This window comes from Lytechinus pictus, chromosome 9 (genome assembly GCF_037042905.1).
Source record: "Lytechinus pictus isolate F3 Inbred chromosome 9, Lp3.0, whole genome shotgun sequence".
Taxonomy (NCBI): Eukaryota; Metazoa; Echinodermata; class Echinoidea; order Temnopleuroida; family Toxopneustidae; genus Lytechinus; species Lytechinus pictus.
In genome coordinates, this window is record NC_087253.1 from 12,651,577 (window position 1) to 12,670,192 (window position 18,616).

Here is an 18,616-nt window from a genome sequence, read left to right on the forward strand (position 1 = left end):
GAATTGTCAACTTACACTTCTTGTTGCAAAATGCAGACCAGTGAATAATTGCCAAATTTTCAATGAAATGCAAGAAAATTTTATGATTGATTTGAAAGCCCAAAATGACTTGCTATTGATTACAAATTTCTTTTAACCCCTTACAAAGAAGGCAAATGTAAGTCCACCCCATAAAAAACTATATTTTACATCTGGTGGGTGTGTCATGAAGCTGTTCATAAGTTAAGAGCGACTTAAAGAACTGGTGAAGCCCTCTTACACATTACATAATCACCAATGAGCATTTAATGGTGAATATCTTTTAACACAAGAAAGGATCACCAATCGTTCTTAAAGTCACTCTTTACTTACGAACAGCTTTATGAAATGGCCCCCTATTTTACTAACATAATCAGCACTATGCCTGTTTGATTTTTCTCTCTTTTAATTAAAATCCACATTTGGGGGATGGATTTGCTATTCGAATATCTAAAGTACCAATTCTCACACTCTTGAATATCATATGAAGAGTTTAGTTGCAAGAAAAACCATGTTTTTTATTCTCACTTATTGCAATATTCTTATGAGAAACTAAATTGTCATGATGTATTACCCTATCATGTGAACATAAAATTGGGTATAAAAGAAATCTACCTGTCTTCATATTTTTTATGATATTCTTTTCCAAAAAAATTATGTGTGGACCTAACCCCTTTTGAAAAAAAAAGTGATTTTTCTTTGCCATTTTAGTTCACTTTTTAATAGGAATTTCAACTTTTCTTTGGTATCATCTTATAGAGCTACTAAAAATCTATACATTAAGACATACAAATCAAATTTGATGAAAAACGGACCTAACCCGTTTTGCAAGTGAGCTCTTCATATATGAGTAAAAATGCAGATGTTTCTTCGGCAAATACTGTACTTCATATATCTTCAACCAAATTAATGACATCAATATCGACATACTGTTTGGTACGTGGAAACCCTAAACTTTCCTCTACCCATGATGCATTGGGTGAAATAAATTTTATATCGGCCAAAGACATAATAGCATTCTAGTTTGGCCCCTGTTAGAAAGGAACTTTCCGAAAGTCAACATAGAGGGAGACACACACACTCCCTAACCCAGCCCAAAACCAGATGGTTCATGGTGTCACGAGTCTAATTACAACAGGAAGGCAAAAGATATTCATCCCACTCAACTCATTACAAAGATTTTTAATCTGAATAACATAATGCACGCATACAATGTGCAATCTAACACTGATTGTAGCAAAGGCAAAGACTGAACTGCCTCTGCCAAAATGGGGGGGGGGGGAAATCCCTTTAATACTTTTGAAACTATTTGACTGGTTAAAGAATTAAGGATATTGTATCATTTTAGGTGATGAATGAGAACCCAACTAGAGATGTCATAAATGTGGATGTATTTCCAAAATGAGCAGGTCGACGCATTCTTTTCTGGTCAGATACATGTATAAAATGTCAGTTATACACTGGTAGTAAACATTAGTCCCTCTAATTTCATCCTTCTTATTTTAATGATTTTTCTCAAGTGCTGTTTTAACACACATGTCTACAGGGAATCATTTACAATTGTAAGACGTGGTACAGAGCTGGGGAATTTGTGTGTCTCCCTCGCTGTTGACTTTTGGAAAGGTACCTTCCTGTTAATATGTTGACTACTGGATTCTGTAATTCCCATACCCTTTGTATATTGTGAACGGATCATCCGGTTCCAGTAGGCAATGGGTTAACAGGGGCCAACCGGACAACCTACTACAGTATAGCCAAGTGAAATATTTGCCATACTATAGGAACAAAAATGGAAGATTAATTATAATATTGCATTTGAATGGAAGATCTATACTTTATGTGCCGTGGTATGAGATTATTACTAATGATGAGGAATCCATATTTATTCAATAATGCTGATAACGGTTGTATTACAAGCAGTAACAGCTCATTTTAGAGATGGATGCCAGGGCCTCGTCTTACAAAGAGTTACGATTGATCCAATCAATCGTAACTCTATGGAAATCCATCAGTGTCATAATTTTCTTACAGGAAATTTGCACAATGTCCTTTGTAAACAAAGAGAAACACAGTGAAATTTCAACAACAAAAAATGGAATGCATGAATATTCATCATAGTTAGAAAATATTTCGAACAAACATTCATAATAGATGTTGACGTTGCTGGCCGTCCATACATGTAGTTGTGATTGATTGGATCAATCACAACTCTTTGTAAGACGGGGCCCAGTTGTGCTAACAATTTAAACACGAGTTCATACAGAATCAAATGACCACCAAAACGTCTGTATACTGTATGAAATAAAGAAATCAAAAATGTGCCCGAGGGTTCTGGACAAAATGTAATAGCTCAGAAATTCACAAAATAAGCATGCGATTTCGAGTCAGACATCGGGTCCTTATCCTAGCAATAAAAAAATGTGCTGTCCCACGTGTATTTATCTGTGATGGCAATTTTCACTCAGGGACCTGGGAACAATTTTTACCAGGGGGTGCTGGTTTGAATTTGACAAGTAAAAAAAAAGGGGATTTACTAATTAGCATACCTACGAGATTTCTAGGGGGTGCTGCCTATATTTGCATACTTTCTTTACAGTGTCATTTGATTCCAATCATTGCCAAAATATTACATGATTTATTCAGGCAGTATACTTAAAATTTCACATGTATCCCCCATAACCTATTACCATCAACAATATTCCATAATTAAATTACTGCACAAGATTTTGAGGGGGTGCTGCCTACATTTGCATATTTTCGTGCAAACGTTATAAGAAGTTATTCAGTAACTTTACAGAGTCATTTAATTGATTCCAATCATTGCCAAAATATTACATGATTTATTTAGGCAGTATCATTGAAATTTACATGTACATGTATCCCCCATAACTTATTACCATCAACAATATTCCATAATTAAATTACTGCACATTTTGTGGCAACTGGCAAACACAACATGCAAAAAAGTTTACGTTATACAAACTTGTGGCAAGAATTACAAAAAAAAAGTTTTTGAATTATCTATATATCTTTTTCTTTCCTTGCAAAAACTTGTTAATGAATAGTATATAACCTCTAACAGTCGTGTCACTAACAAAGACTCTGCATAAAATAAGCGATCGCCTCAGGTCAAAGCAATTTCTCGGACCAGAATATGCAAACACATGTTATTTATATATTCAAAGTCAAATTTTGCCATAGTTGAAAGGATTCCAGTGTTAAGATCTGAAATTTCATACACTCTTGATATACATGTTCATTTGCGCATGTTTCTGCTGAGAGTTGGAGTTAGTCTGCTTACGTGAATTCCAGTACATGGGACAAACAGTGAAGATACATGCCCCAATAATGAACACGGGATGAAAAAATAACTACACGAAAAGTGTGCACAGAGCACTCTTGATATGTAAATATTACATTAAAAATATTGAAAATACCAAGCAAAATCTGTACATACAATCTCTCTCTAAAAAAAGAAACCTTTGTTTCAAAGACTGCATACTTGAGTGGTAGTTTGGCAATATACAATGTATGCAGTCTGGTTTTTCACATTAAAAAAAAATCAATAAATAATGCTCTTTAAAACCATAAATATTCAAATTCTCAATAAACAACACATTGCTGTCTGAAGCTACACTCAATCTACATTTTTTTCTACATTAGATTTTGAAGGCTTGTAATAAATTTCCAGTTCCTATTAAATACAATAAGGGTTTCCTTATCAAAACCTTGCACTCTAGAAAAAAGGGAACAAGTATACTATATATTTAAAACAACGAACTGTAGTACTGCATATCTGAACATTCTAAAAAGATCTACCGATTCACATAAAAAATGAAAAGGAAAATCGCATATATGTCAAAAATAGGAAAAGAAGTTCATAAATCATGAACATGATTGGCTTTAAAATATTTTACATGAAAATGCTGAATAAATACAATAATAATAACAATATTATCAAGTGAGTCTACAATCAAGAATAGAAATACTGAGAAATGTCACGAGAAAAAGTTTTATTTTTTTACTCTATTACGACTGAAAGACAACTACAGAATATCGATACAGATTCTGTATATACAATTTCATGTATATTGGCACCCGCCACTGTCAAAGTATTATTATATGTACATGTATAGTTGTGAAGCTTTGGTTTTTACCTTGTGAGCATTCGCCTACTCATTTCTGCAGGCTTCTTGAGACTAGCGCTGACTCGTAGTATCGGCAGCACGGCAGTTCGTGAGAATTGGACAAGATCAAGAATGAAGGAGGCCGAGTCAACCCTAAGTCATCTATTAGTGACCATGTAGCCCAAAGGAATCGCACAATAAACTGGAATAAGAGTCAAATCCTATCTAGAGATGACAATTAATAAACAAGATGGATCAGGGAGGCCATTCACATCCAGAAGAACCTGGCAGATTCCAAGAACAGAGACGCTGGAAAATAAAACTTTCCACTACGTGCATTCCCATTCTCACGGACTGCCGCCCAGCCGATACTACCCTACCAGCGCTAGTCTGAAGAAGCCTGCAGAAATGAGTCCTAGGTGGAAGCGCACAAGGTAAAAACTAAATTGTTGTGAAAAGATGAAAATTTGTTTGATTTAGGTGTAATGAACGTTTTGCTCAAATACTTCAAGAATACTTCTTTAACAGGCATGTACATTATTCATGATACACATATCTTTTGTGTAAAAGTTCCGTTGCCCTACTAAACTTTGCCAAACTATTTTCAAATTGACAAAAACAATGCTGTCAAATCCGAGAAGCAAACTTTACCTTCTAAAATGTATGTAAAATCTCACTGGTAAAAAGTGACAATAAATACCTAAAATACATAATTTATACATAATTGCCAGTGAGTGAGGAACAAGGATAAATAATTTAGTTCTCGTTGATATCTCCTCTTCTTCCTCGTCCTTATCTTTTGCCTTCTTCTATTCTGATATTCCATTTGTAGAACGATAACCTGCATTATTGCCAGAGAATCAGTGACTACTGTCACACCCTTTCAGACATGTTACCTCAATGAAAGATTGTTGTCGTGTCTCAGAGATAGCATGCATCATCACCTATAGCTGTTAGGTAAATGAGATGGGTTGACTGAATGGTAATCTCTCTCTACCTGTTACCTCAATGAAAGAATGTCACCATTTCTCATGGATAGCGTGCATCATCACATATAGCAGGTTGTCACATGAGATGGGTTGGTGGAGTGGTAGTTACACGTACTTCTTAGGCATGTTACCTCATAGAAAGACTGTTACCATTTCTCGAGGATGGAGCATATCATCGCCTGTAACCGGGTGGTACATGAGATGGGTTGATGGAGTGGTAGCCTTGAGGGTGAGGGGCCTGCCCTGAAAAGTAGGAGCTACTGCTACCAACCTACAGAAAAAAAATGAAATAACAAGGGGGTGGGGTTGATCAGATAACTGTCACTAGAACTTTATTTGACTTCGGTCCAACAAACACACCTACATTTTTGTACCTATCAACAGGATGAATGATCTGAAAATCAAAGGTGGGAGGGGGCTTGAAATGGAAAATATGGATGGATTGACAGGCAAATATAATGGGTGATTTCACGTTCGGTGTTGGTGTTGACATTTTGGATTGCTTCCCCTAGCTCCAAAACCTATTCTGAGTTTGTAAAACTGATCCAGATCACACTATTGACATCTCAACAACTAGTGAGTGACTTTTCAGGACAATCTCTATTTTATGCTTGGTGTTATACTCGTGTTAGAATTGACCTAACACCAACACCAAAAGATCAACACTGAACTAGAAATCCCCCAATGTATCTAGCAAACCACCTACTGTTCGCAGAAGCATAATGGGCCTGTTTTGAGATTGAGGAAACATTTTTATATTATTATATCATTCCCATAGGCTTTTTTGAATACCTGTAATTACTTAATGAATGAATAAAGAATGCCCAAGTAAAAAAGCAATTTAATTCCAGATCAGAGAACTTATTAAATCAAAACAAAATAAATGAATTCAGTTGAAGTGAATTAACATGCAGTGAAGCCTCACCGGGTATGGTACGCTGGATCCCATGGGTTGCTGTGGCATCCGTGGGTTGTACTGCTGGGGGTACATAGAGTACCTAGGATCGATCCCTGGGGAACCCCCATACGCTGACTGATCAAGGTAAGGGTGCCTCTGCAGCATGGTGACATCAGACTGGCCCACCCGAGCCATGGCGTCAGGGATGGCTCCCTGACGCCCTTGGAGAAGACTGCGTAGGTGGGAAGGAGAGCTGAGACCAGGGTAGGATGATGGCAGGGTCTGACTGGCAGGTATGGAGTGGAATTGGCCTGCATATAGTGCAGATTGGGGCTGGTTGAAAGCCGATGATCGGTGTGATGACAGAGAAGGGTGGATACCTCCAGGAGTCAACCGGCCAGTTGGGTTGAAGATGTCCGGCTTGGGACCGGGTGTGGTTGGGAACGGGGAGGTGTGGCCAGTTCTCATTGGATCAAAAATGCTATCCTTGCGACCTGGAACCACTTGTCCACTGTATCCTGGGTAGGTGGTTGGATCTAGTCCTGAAGTTGGAGTTCCTATAGTTGGTGGCATTCCTGGAGTTGGTACCCTTTGAGTGGGCATGTAGCTAGGGTAGCCAGAAGGAATGGTATTTGGCATAGGACTGTGGGATGGTAGCTTAAAAGAGTTGCTGGGCCTAGAAGCATCATCTGGGAGGGAATTGGTTTGGGTAGTCGGGGGATTGGAAACATCTTGAGAAGGCCTGGTAGAGTTGGCTGCTCCTTGAGTTGGAGATGCCATGCTGCGCAATAGTTCTGTTGCAGTAGTACTGCTACCATGATGGGCATTGGGACTTCCCTGTGATGCTAACCTCTGCATGGTTTCTGACATAGGAGCAGCCTGTTGTTGGGCAGACTGAGAGGGCGCTGTACTTGATTGGCTAACACTCTGAGTAGTCTGAGGGTATTGAGGCGGACTCTGGGCCTTGTGCATGAGAGAGGTTTGGCCTTGGCTAGGCACTGATGGAGAGTCTACTGTAAGAGGTCGCCAGAGTTTTGCAGGGGAGGGGTCAACATCCCTAGAAGGCATGCCCCAATGTGAGGGCATGCCAGAAGTATCCAATGGACGTCCTATTCCTTGACTTCCAGGGTAAGAATGAAGGTGGCCTTGCAAATGACCTTGTGGATGACTCTGTGGATGACTTTGAGTATGGCCTTGTGAATGACTTTGAGGGTGACCTTGTGGGTGACTTTGTGGATGACCTTGAGAATGATGACTTTGGTGATGACTTGGCAAGTTACCTTGCTGTTGCGTATCACCCGAATGGTGCATTGGAATGATTTCATGGGTTCTTTGTTCAGTAGTGCCACTTGTTGGTGGCTGTTGCAGCATGGTTCCCTGAGAGCCTGCTCCATCCTGTATCAAGGGTGGAACAGCTTGCGTTGCACTTGATGATTTATTGCTTTGTTCTGAATGTGTGTTGTACCAAGGGGACTGCGGCGGGGGCTGAGGTCTCCTTGCATTGAGATCTATCATATCCTGGTAAGACCGATTATGCTGTATAGCTGTATTTCTTTCAACTATTGGTTGCACAGCCAAAGGCTCTGGTCCCTGCACAACTCCATGATGAACAACCCCCTTTTGCATCAACTGATCTCCTGAAGAATATCCAGTCTTTCCCATACCCCTATCAGCAATTGACTGTCCCGACATCTCCTGTAATGCAGGGTCCTGAGATGTCTTTGAAGTTGGCGAGAATGGCACTTTCCTTTGATCAGTAGGAACAGAACTCTGTGACCTATTCTTATCTTCCCCACTGTTAGCGACCTCCAGCGGTTTAGGTTGATGGCTCACGTTACCGGAATTACTCTGTCGTAGAGGCGTTGCAACCATCGGAGGAACATGCGCTCTCGGTTTCTCGAAATTATCTGAGTAGCGGGCCGATGATATTGGCATGTATGATGGTCCCGGTCTTGGCTCTGTCCCGAAGGGTTTCTCAGGCGATCCTGAACCACTTATTGCACCACTCAAGGAACCAACTTTATTAATATTTGTCTTGGCACTTTTCTTACTACAATCCTCATCCTCGCTCAGAATTAATTCCTCTCTGGAGGGAGAGGACGATACTTTTCTCGCTCCGTCGCTTGATTTTTTGTCCAGGACACTTTTGACAGATTTTTCCTCCAATTCAGGAATGTCATCATCATCATCTTCCTCCTCATCATCCCCATCGTCATCATCTTCTTTCCATTTCTGGGGTGCCCTGAGGCTGGGATAGGATGATTTGGAGCTTTTAAGCTCTGCGTAGTCTTCAGAGTGGTAGGAAGCCGGGCTTGGACAAGGACTAGGGTCTGAAGATGACGCTACCATTTCCTCAAAGACCCTCTCTTTCTTCTCCTTCTTTTCCTTCTTTTCCTTCTTCTTCTCCTTCTCCTCTTCTTCCTCCTCATCCTCTTCTTGATCATCATCCTGCTCCTGTTCATCTCCCTCTTCGTTCTCCTCCAACCCCTCTCCATCATTCTCCTCTGACTTCTTTCGGGCCATCTTTTTCTTAGAGAACCTGTTGTCCAAGGAACTCTGCGAATCCGTCTCGCCTTCATCCTGGGAGTCGGTAAAGACAGGTTTGGGCACAGGTCGGCAGTTGGCGTTCTTCTTCCGGAAATTTGGGAACTGCTTCTTGAGTGCCCGTCGGAAACAAGCCTCTACCTTGCGTGCCATCAGTGTATATTCTGGAAAAAACAAAGCATTAAAAAACAACACTATAAGGAAAGGTTGTACCTTTCCATGTACATTTAAATATAATATAATGTGAATCAATGGGAAAAAGCAAAAGCATATCAAAGGAGTCATAAAGTAGAAATAACAAGAAAGTAACAGCATTTTCTTATATTACTGGAAAAAATAACAAATTATCCTTTTAACTCTCTGTGTTGCATTATTTTAGCAAAGTATGCTATTTGACACCGATTAGTTGTGACAAAAATATATAACTGGGCTCCCAGTTTGGCACTTTGACTAGACAATACTTACCACTTTTTCTTCCATTGTATTGAACACAGTTCTGAAAAATCAGGTCCATATCATTCACAAACTGTTAAGAGAAAGAAAGGGAAATGAAAAAAAAATTAACTAATAAAATGACAATTGCAAGGAGGGAAATTATGGATAACGGTTAAATCTTATCATTTCAATTAGATTGGTAATGGTATCTGATGATACACTTAATAAATGCTCACTAGAATCTTGAAATTTGCTACGCAGGGGTAATATTAAAATCATCATATTCATTTTTTTAATTATTTCTAGTTACTTGTACTTTATGAGGAAAATTTGATTCTGAAAGAATGCTAATGTTTCCAATTAGTCATAAAGGTACTTTTGACATATGTTGCCTAATACAACAGTGTTATATTGCAAATGTTATATGATACAGGAACATTAACCCTAAAAGGACTGGGGGGGGGGGCCATGATGGCCCCCCTCCTCGATGCTTCGCGCGATATTTCCAAAACGCAAAGAGATAGCACCGCAAAATTTTATGACTTTTTTCTTTGAAGTCCCGCGCAACTTTTGATACCAAATTCGTGACATACGGGTATACCCGCGCGACGTCACATGACTTTTTACGATGCAATGTCATGCCGAAAATGGCTCATTTTTATACTTTGTGTACAAAGTCTATGGGAGATGAAATTCATAAAAGTGTGATTATTCATCATACTAATTGGTCTGCTGAATTAATTGAGGGTTTAATTTATTTATTAAATGGTCTGTAATAATTTCCATTGAAAAAAACAATGAAAAACAAAAGATGAAAAAACAAAGAAATACATAAGAAATTCTAAAAACAAAGAAATACGTAAGGAAAAAAATTGACTTTTGCAATTTTTCTTTGTGGAAACCTTAAAATTAGATCAAAAACAAGACATCTGCAAAAAAAGAAGAAAATTTGAATTGAAAAAGGGTGTTAAATATGCAAGTAGTGTTTTTCATGAATAAATTTGCATATTTTATTCATAATAATAAAAAATAACAATTTTCAGGAATTTATTTTACACTAGCTTGTAGTTTATGTGGTAAAGAATGTGCATGCCAAATTTCGGCGCGATTGCGCGAAGGACGGCCGAGATCAGAAGGGGGGGCCATCATGGCCCCCCCCCCCCCAGTCCTCAATACGTCTCAAATAGCCCAGTCCTTTTAGGGTTAACATAATGAAGCAAGTGGCCAATTGTTCAAGTAAATGACAACTTTGAGGGTGACTATGCCAATTTGTTATACTGTTCAAAATATATAACAACGACAATACATATACTGTATAATCATATTTTATGCTTGATATGTTCATGAACGAATGACAAAAGTGGTGTAGAAATTGTTTGGAGTTTGTCCAATTACATAAAGATTAAGAATGTTTGTCAAATTCTATAAATTAAAGGTTTGATCTTTCACTACAATGCCCCCCAAATAAACAAATGAAAACAAAAAAAAATGTGTCTTACATCATTGATGGAATGGTATATTCTCTCTTCCAATTTCAGATTGAAAATAGACAAACGTTGCAAAGTTTAGAAATATAATCTAACCAACATCAAACAGTTAAAATTAATATCATATCTTACATTATTGATGGAATGCTATATTCTTTTTTCAACTTTGAGAACTGACGTGAAAAAATTGAGAGAAAAATAACAATGGTGCCGATTTGAGAAATACATAACATTTGAAGAAATATGCTCTTACATTGTTGATGGAATGTTATAATTTTTCTTCCACTTCGAAAAAGAAAAAAAATACCAATGTTGCCAATTTGAAAATAAAATATAACCAGCTTAATAACAGTTGAATAAATATTGCGTCTTACGTCGTTGATGGAGTGGTACATCCTTTCTTCGACTTTGAGATCCATTGTGGCGATATCCATAGGGACTTTGATGATGCTGTAATAGTTGGGAGCGTAAGACTCCTGCACCGGATCGATAAACGGCCATGCCTCGTAGTGGGCTTTTGTGGTATCTAGCACTATAGAGATAGAGAAAGAACAATGACGTATAAGAGCTGTTGGGAGACACATTGAATATGTAGGGCAAATACCATGATATATCAACTTTTTGGTACGTCCAACCCATATGCTCCCCCATTTAGACTTGAATGTTCGTGTCACCAGCACTGGTGTACCACAGGACTGCATACTATCCCCAGTGCTTTTTTCAATTTATACAAATGACTGAGTCTACACAGGTGAAAATCGTGTAATGATAAAATACGCAGACGACACATTCATAACTGGTATACCCGATCAAGAGATGTTGACTCTTGCTTTTCGAATAAATGAAGCCAAAACGAAAGAAACTATTATAAAAAAAAACATCCAGGCAGTTTCACATGCCCTTTGTATCACAGACACTGCCATCGAGCAAAGACAAAGACAAAATATTTTATGAAGCTTCCATATAAAGAGGGTCGGATTACTTCCAAAGAGAAGTGTCTGAGCAAAACTCTGATTCTTTCGCCCATTTCCGTGCTTATATACTCTTGACTTGATTGTGTGAATTTCATAATCCTCAAATATGTATCAGGCAGGGTGACCAGATTTGGGCAGTCGAAATATGGAATCAGATCAGTTGCGTAATAAGAATGATAAGCCAAACATTTTCAGAGGGTTTTACATGGCATAGAGGGTACAGTTATTATTCTTTTAAATCAAGCAAGTGAAGTGAGCAAGCAAAAATTTTGTGATAAGATTTTGACATTGGCATATTGATTTAACATATTCAAAAAAAGATATATTTTCATCCTTTTCCTATTTTGCTACTGAGCATATTAAGAGAAACAAGAGGAGCACCTCTGGCAGTCTCACCTGCATCGCGCGATTAAATATAGCAGTGCTGACTTTGAAAACTACTATAAAATAATTATTCACAAAAAACACCATTCATATACTACGTTCATTGACAATAATTGACATTTGACCTTGATCATGCGACCTAAGACTTGTCAGTGATACTCGATTACCCCTATATCCACATTTTATAAACTATATCTATAAACTTTGAAAGTTATGACAGCAATCTAATAATTACCTCCAAAATGGCCAAATTCAAAAACCTTAAATGACCTCTGACTTTGGTCATGTCACCTGAAACTCGAATGAGATGTTCAGTGATACTTGATAATGTCCAAGTTTCATGAATCAGATCCATAAACTTTAAAAGTTATGATGGTAATTCAACAGATACCCCCAACATGGCCAAAGTTTATTGACCTTTGACCATGGTCATGTGACCTGAAATTAGCACAGGATGTTCAGTGATACTTGATTACTCTTATGTCTGAGTTTCATGAATCCGATACATAAACTTTTAATAGTTATGATGGTAATTCAACAAATAGCCCAAACTTGGCCAAAGTTCATTGACCTTAAATGACCTTGATCATGTGACCTGAAACTCGCACAGGATGTTCAGTGATACGTGATAACTATTATGTCCAAGTTTCATGAATCAGATCCATAAACTTTCAAAGGTATGATGGTAATTCATCAGATACCCCCAACATGGTCTAAGTTCATTGACCCTAAATGACCTTTGACCTTGGTCATGTGACCTGTAACTAATGCAGGATGTTCAGTAATACTTGATTAACCTTATGGCCAAGTTTCATGAACTAGGTCCATATACTTTCTAAGTTATGCTGTCATTTCAAAAACTTAACCTTTGGTTAAGATTTGGTGTTGACGCCGCCGCCGTCGGAAAAGCTGCGCCTATAGTCTCACTCTGCTTCGCAGGTGAGACAAAAATTGCGATGCTTGAATATTCTCATATAAAAGTGTTTGAAATCGTGAAATATGGGACACAATGGCGTCTAAGGATGGGTCGTATGGGACGCTACAAATTATTGAAATGCGGGACTGTCCCTTGAAAACCGGGACGTCTGGTCACCCTGGGCTCAGGACTGTTCAGCGCCAAACGATAATCATGCAAAATAAGCAGTTAGATTATACACCCAAGTCACACCAATTAACCCGACTACAAACAGACATAAGGAACAACAAAATAGATTTACTCAGACTGGAGACAGTTTTGTTATGCACAGGCAAATTTTTTTTTTTTTCATTTTCAGGTTCTTTTTCTGTCTAAATCTGCAACATTAAATAAGCTTAAGGCTTGGTCCCACTGCACTTGGGATGGATGCAGAAAGGGTGTAAACGGAAAAGAATCTTGCCATCCGTTGGAAAACGTTAACGTATCCGTTATGTACTCTTTGCATACGTGTTTCATACGCTCTATTTACATCAAGCATCCGTCGACTATGATTTCATTGTTCGCCCATTTTGTCCATTGTCTGTAGCGGATGAAAACGGATGGAGCCAGCCCAAAAGTTTGCTTGTCTGCTGTATCCGTTATGAATATGTTTTGTGTACGTCGGCCAGTGGCACCAGGCCTTGAACATTGCAGTGAAAAGGGATTTTCCAGGGCTTTTTTTTTAATTTTGGCGGGCACTTTTGAGCATTTTGGGGAGGAATCACCCCAGTCCCAAATACATATTTCCGACTGTGGCACTATCTTGTCACACCATACTTTCCTCACCTTTTGCGAAGCTTTTCTTGAGCTTTTCCTGTTCCTGTTCCGCTTGGACCTGGCTCCTGCTGCTCCGTGTCGTCCTGCCAAAGCCGAGGTCATAGGGTACGGAGCTCGACGAGGTCGGGTCATCGGAGCTCGGTTCAGGGGATGCATTCTTTGCACGCAGTCTGGCACGTAAATCTTGTTCTATTGGAAGAAAGGAAAAAGAGAATGTTAGTCTGCTTTCACAAACTTATGGGATTTTAGCAGAGTTGGTACATGTGAAGGATTTGAGATGTTAACCCTTATTTATCTGGGGGGGGGGTCAATTTGACCCCCTCCACAAATTTTGTCACTACACGCCGCCATGCCACATTCTTTTAGCGCACCGCTCACTGACAGTTAACTCTCAAGTCTTGCGCATCTTTTGAGACCAAATTTGCGATGCCCGGGTATGCGGCGCCTGTCAAACCCAAAAGTGCTCAAAAACATGATTCCATAAACAAAGTCCACGCAAATTCTGTTTTTCATCAAAAAATCATAAATGTATGATTTCTTTTACTTTTGCTGGTTAAATGGAATTATTTTAAGCAATTTATGATCGCAAAAGAGTCCCCAACAAAGTTCTTATTTTCTTCCTCCTCCTTTTATCCTGAATTCATTTCTCCTTTCTACAACCGGTTTTATATGGCTCAGATTTTTTTAACATGCTACTGATATTTTCTTCTTTGGTTTTCAGCTGGGTGATAGCATAGTATTGTGATAGCTTAGGTGGTAAAAAAAACTTCAACTCAATTTAACTAGTCATCAATAGCCCTATTAATTACAATAAATGTAAATTTCATCTAACCTGAAATCGATTATTGATTAATCTTATCCTGGTCAGAAACCATGGTGATGGCGTACATGGCATTTATATCTTGAATTTCAGATGATTTTAATACTCACCCTTTTTCTCCTCCTTGGCAGCTTGTTTTTTCTTTCCAGCTTTTTCCTCTTTCTTCTTCTTCTCTTCCTCGTCTTCTTCCTCCTCTTCTTCTTCCTCCTCTTCCTCTTCATCTCCCTCGACCTCCTCCTCCTCCTGCTCCTCATCTTGTTCTCCTTCTTCCTCATCTTCCTCCTCGTCTTCTTCTTCTTCTTCATCCGCTTCCTCTGTATACTCCCCTTGTCTTCTATTTCTCCTGCGCAGGGATATCTTCCGAACCGCTTCTTCTGCTTCTTTCTTCTGCACCTCTTCGTATTCCGCAAGAGACTTCATTCTCTCCTGTCAAAAATAACACAAATAAGGCACAGGTGAATGTGTATAGTGACTATGTAGCACTGGCGTAAATCCCGGGGGGGATGGGGGGGATATATCCCCCCCACTTTTCGAGGAGGGGGGGATGGCCTGTACAAACATCCCCCACTTTTTACGAAAGAAAGGAAAAAAAAATCACAAGAGATAATTGTTTTATTGGTGAAAATTCTTCCTGAAATACCGCTTAACAAATAAAACAATATTATTGAATCATAAAATGCAAATAAAGAGCCAGTTCACCATTTCCAAACGAAATACTTATGTCCTTATTATAACATTGAAGAGAAACTCCTGTTTCTTCCAATTCATCAATGTTGGGGTCTTTGGGAAGGGATTAAGATGGAATGTCAATTCTTTTTTAATGTAATCTCTAATAAAACCATTAAACCATCATGGGGTAAAAAAGATAATAATATTGGAGGGGTATTTGCCATATGAACATACAGTGGTGTAACTACAGGGGGGGGCATGGGGGGCACGTGCCCCCCCCCCCCCCCCCCCCATCGGCTGACCAAAAAAAAAAAACGGGGAAAAGGGGAAAAGGAGAAAAGAGGGAGAAAGGAAGAGAAGCGTATAGTGGGAAAGAAGAAAATATTATTCATTATAATGTTATATTATAATTATGTTATGTTATATTACATAAGAAACATTTTTATCATAACTTCATGAAACATAATTTGCCCAGGGCCTACGTATTCATTGTTCCTGGTGCTTGCATTGTCTGTTAACGAGATATATAATCCTGTTGTACTGAAACATCCCGTCTTCAAGTCAATATACCAAATATATTTCCTAGCACTTGAGTTATCATTGTTTGATGTAGTGACATATGTTTCTTTTTCTTGACTCAAAATGTGATTGCCCCATGTTATTAGGTCTTCGTACATGTATATATGAAACATTTCCTGTCCGTGATTACGTTCGCATTAGTGGATTGGTGAGATATGTCTGCTCTTCATGAATTCCTAAAATAAGTCCTTAAAATTTCCCTTCTTCTGATCTAAATATCAAAAATTTTGAGCTCGCGCTTCATGCTCGCATCATTTGGATATTGAAATACGTATGGTCCTAGTTAATTCCTACAAAGAAACCTGAGAATGCCCCAATTCAGGTCTGAATTATCTAAATTTTCAGCTCGCGCTTCGCGCTCGCAATATTTGATGCATGAGATGCATATGATAATCATGATCATTGGCGGCGGAAGCCAAACAATTTAGGGGGGGACCACCAACATTTTTTGACAAGCAAAAAAAAAGGGGGAGATCGTCCCCCCCACCTCAAATTTAGGGGGGGGACACATCCCCCCGCTTCCGCCGCCTATGATCATGATTGCAATGACTACAAAAAGTGTTTCATGTGTTCAGATGTAATTCTTATAAACCAGCAAGCGCTTGGCACTCGCATTAGATGACTATGGTGAGATATGCATACTCTTAATGGATTCCTAAAATATATTCCTCAAAATCTCGCTGTTTGGGGTCAAAATATACGAAAACTTCAGCTCGCGCTTCGCGCTCGTATTGTTTAGCGAGACAGGTACCTATCATGATTACACAAATTTGATTATAATGTCTCTTTTTAGGTGTGAATATAAAAATTCAGCTCGCGCTTCGTGCTCGCATTATTTGATCAGTGAGATGCATATCCGTTTAATGACATTGTCCAGAAAATGTCTCTATTTAGGTCAGTATAACTGGCAACTGAGCGCGCTCACTCAGTGATTCAAACAGTTTGCTGGTGCCCCGCCCCTCCCCAATGCCGTGACCCACGGTACGCCACTGTGGACATATCAATGACAATTCCTTGCATATCTAAAAACATGATTGAAAAAAAAAAAGCCAAAATATTTCAGTCATCCCCCACCCATCAACACGGATTTACGCCAGTGCTACATGTATGTAGCGCACTCAAGGATGTCAACAATGCTGCAAAAAGCACAACAAATAATAATAATCATGGCCGCGCAGTCGATTTTGCTATTCAATTCATCACTTTATTTTCATTTAGTGTCTCAAGAGGTCAATATCAATGAAAATAAAAGCCATTTTGTTTTCATTCTGAACAATTTACTACTGCCTTTAAATAGATTAATGCTCCATTTCTCCCATCCATGTTTAGAAAGCAAAAAAAAAAAAAAAATTCATACAGGCACGAATGGTCAGATGAGTTTTACATGTACATGCATAAGCGGCGGAAGCGGGGGGGACGGGGGGAACCTGTCCCCCCCTAAATTTGAGGTGGGGGGGGACGATCCCCCCTAAATTTTTTTTTTTTGGGTGGTCCCCCCCTAAAAATTTAGGCTGATAACCCTTTTTTTTGGGGGGGGGCTTCCGCCGCCAATGTGTACATGTATATTTAATAGCCAATTGCACATCTCAGCAACACAACAACAGAAACTCTCCTGGTTTTGTGTGAGATCTTAACTTTGAGAATAATCATGTGATTTCTGTGAAACATGTCATAATAACGATACAATTATGCTTCCATTATGGTATTCACGAATACCAAGGGGGGGGGGGCATTTCATCAACATTTTTGTCCAAAGGTTGTCAGATCAGACAGCTGCTTTCCTTGATTTTGATTGGCTGGGAAGCACGGTTCAGATGGTAACTGTTGGATAGAACACCCGACTAGTCCTTTCATGAAACGAAACCCAGATTGTAATCACAGCAATAGTGAGGGAAGGAGATTATGATTCTAACGATAGATATTGACTGAATCTGTTTATCATGCGCAATTTCGGCCACAGGATGGACTGTGCACTGTAACTAAACAAGCATTTGCATACTGTACTTTGGTTATACTTGCCCATCAATTTCAAATACTGATTACACACCCAGTGTACAAAATACCCGAGGGCAATGGGCGATTTTGCCCTCGTGACAGCCCCCATCGCCCCAAAACTTCCCACAAAATGATGCTTTGGTCAACCATTCTTTGTAGAGTAGCCCCAAGATCTGTCACAAATATTCAAGATTATTTAGTAAATTAATATTCTAACTATGGAAGAATGATACTTGCACTTACTGCATAATTGCTTGTTGCCCCTGAAAAGTAGCTCTTGAAATTAAAGAAATAGCCCCCAAATTTCTGCAATCGCCCCAATGTGGAAAAAAGATAGCCCCTAAAAATGAAAATATTACATGTATTTCCTACCCCTATTGTGTCCCTGTATGTTACAGGGCCTTGAGGTTTCATTTACCACTTTTAACAAATTACAGTGAAAATATGAGGACAGGCCGCACAGAAATGTTGTTAGTGCTAACAATGCGCTATTAGAGGCCTATTACATCTGGTAATGAAGCAGCCATGCCTAATGTCACAACAATGCGCTTTTGTTACATCTTGATTCAACATTTGACATCACAATCTGATAGATGCAACTGGGCTTATTATTAGGCGAACAAGTAACATTTCAGTGTGTCCGGTACGGAATGTTTGGAATACTTACTTCCTCTTCTTGCCTGACCTTGATGTCAGCTATTCTTCCAGAGGTTCGTCTTGGAATCATTTCTTGAAGCTTCCGTCTAAGTGCTCGTTCCTGACAAAAAAAAAGGGATGATCACCAAAGAGAAACAATTAGCAAATGATTGTCAACACCGCATAATTCAGTGGATTCACAATACGGAGCACCATCTATCAGTTGCAGCGGACCGGCCAATTTCTTGCTTCCGGGTCGATATCGCGCGCAGGCGCAGGCAGAGCACAGTGCTGATGCTTCAAAATTGAAAACCATATGGCAAAAGCAG

At 39.0% G+C, this 18,616-nt stretch overlaps 1 protein-coding gene across 1 annotated transcript in view; it reads right to left on the bottom strand.

Moving 5' to 3' along the window:
• Positions 1-2,806: 2,806 nt before the first annotated feature.
• LOC129268267 (remodeling and spacing factor 1-like) overlaps positions 2,807-18,616 on the bottom strand; it is a 28,953-nt gene continuing 13,143 nt past the window's right edge. The window contains exons 7-13 of the mRNA XM_064104717.1: positions 18,319-18,408; positions 14,519-14,834; positions 13,598-13,777; positions 10,873-11,030; positions 9,042-9,102; positions 6,060-8,740; positions 2,807-5,405 (exon numbers count right to left, since the gene is read on the bottom strand). Of these exons, the coding sequence (XP_063960787.1) occupies positions 5,307-5,405; positions 6,060-8,740; positions 9,042-9,102; positions 10,873-11,030; positions 13,598-13,777; positions 14,519-14,834; positions 18,319-18,408 (3,585 nt within the window). The 3' untranslated portion in view covers positions 2,807-5,306. The remainder of the gene's footprint in view (positions 5,406-6,059; positions 8,741-9,041; positions 9,103-10,872; positions 11,031-13,597; positions 13,778-14,518; positions 14,835-18,318; positions 18,409-18,616) is intronic.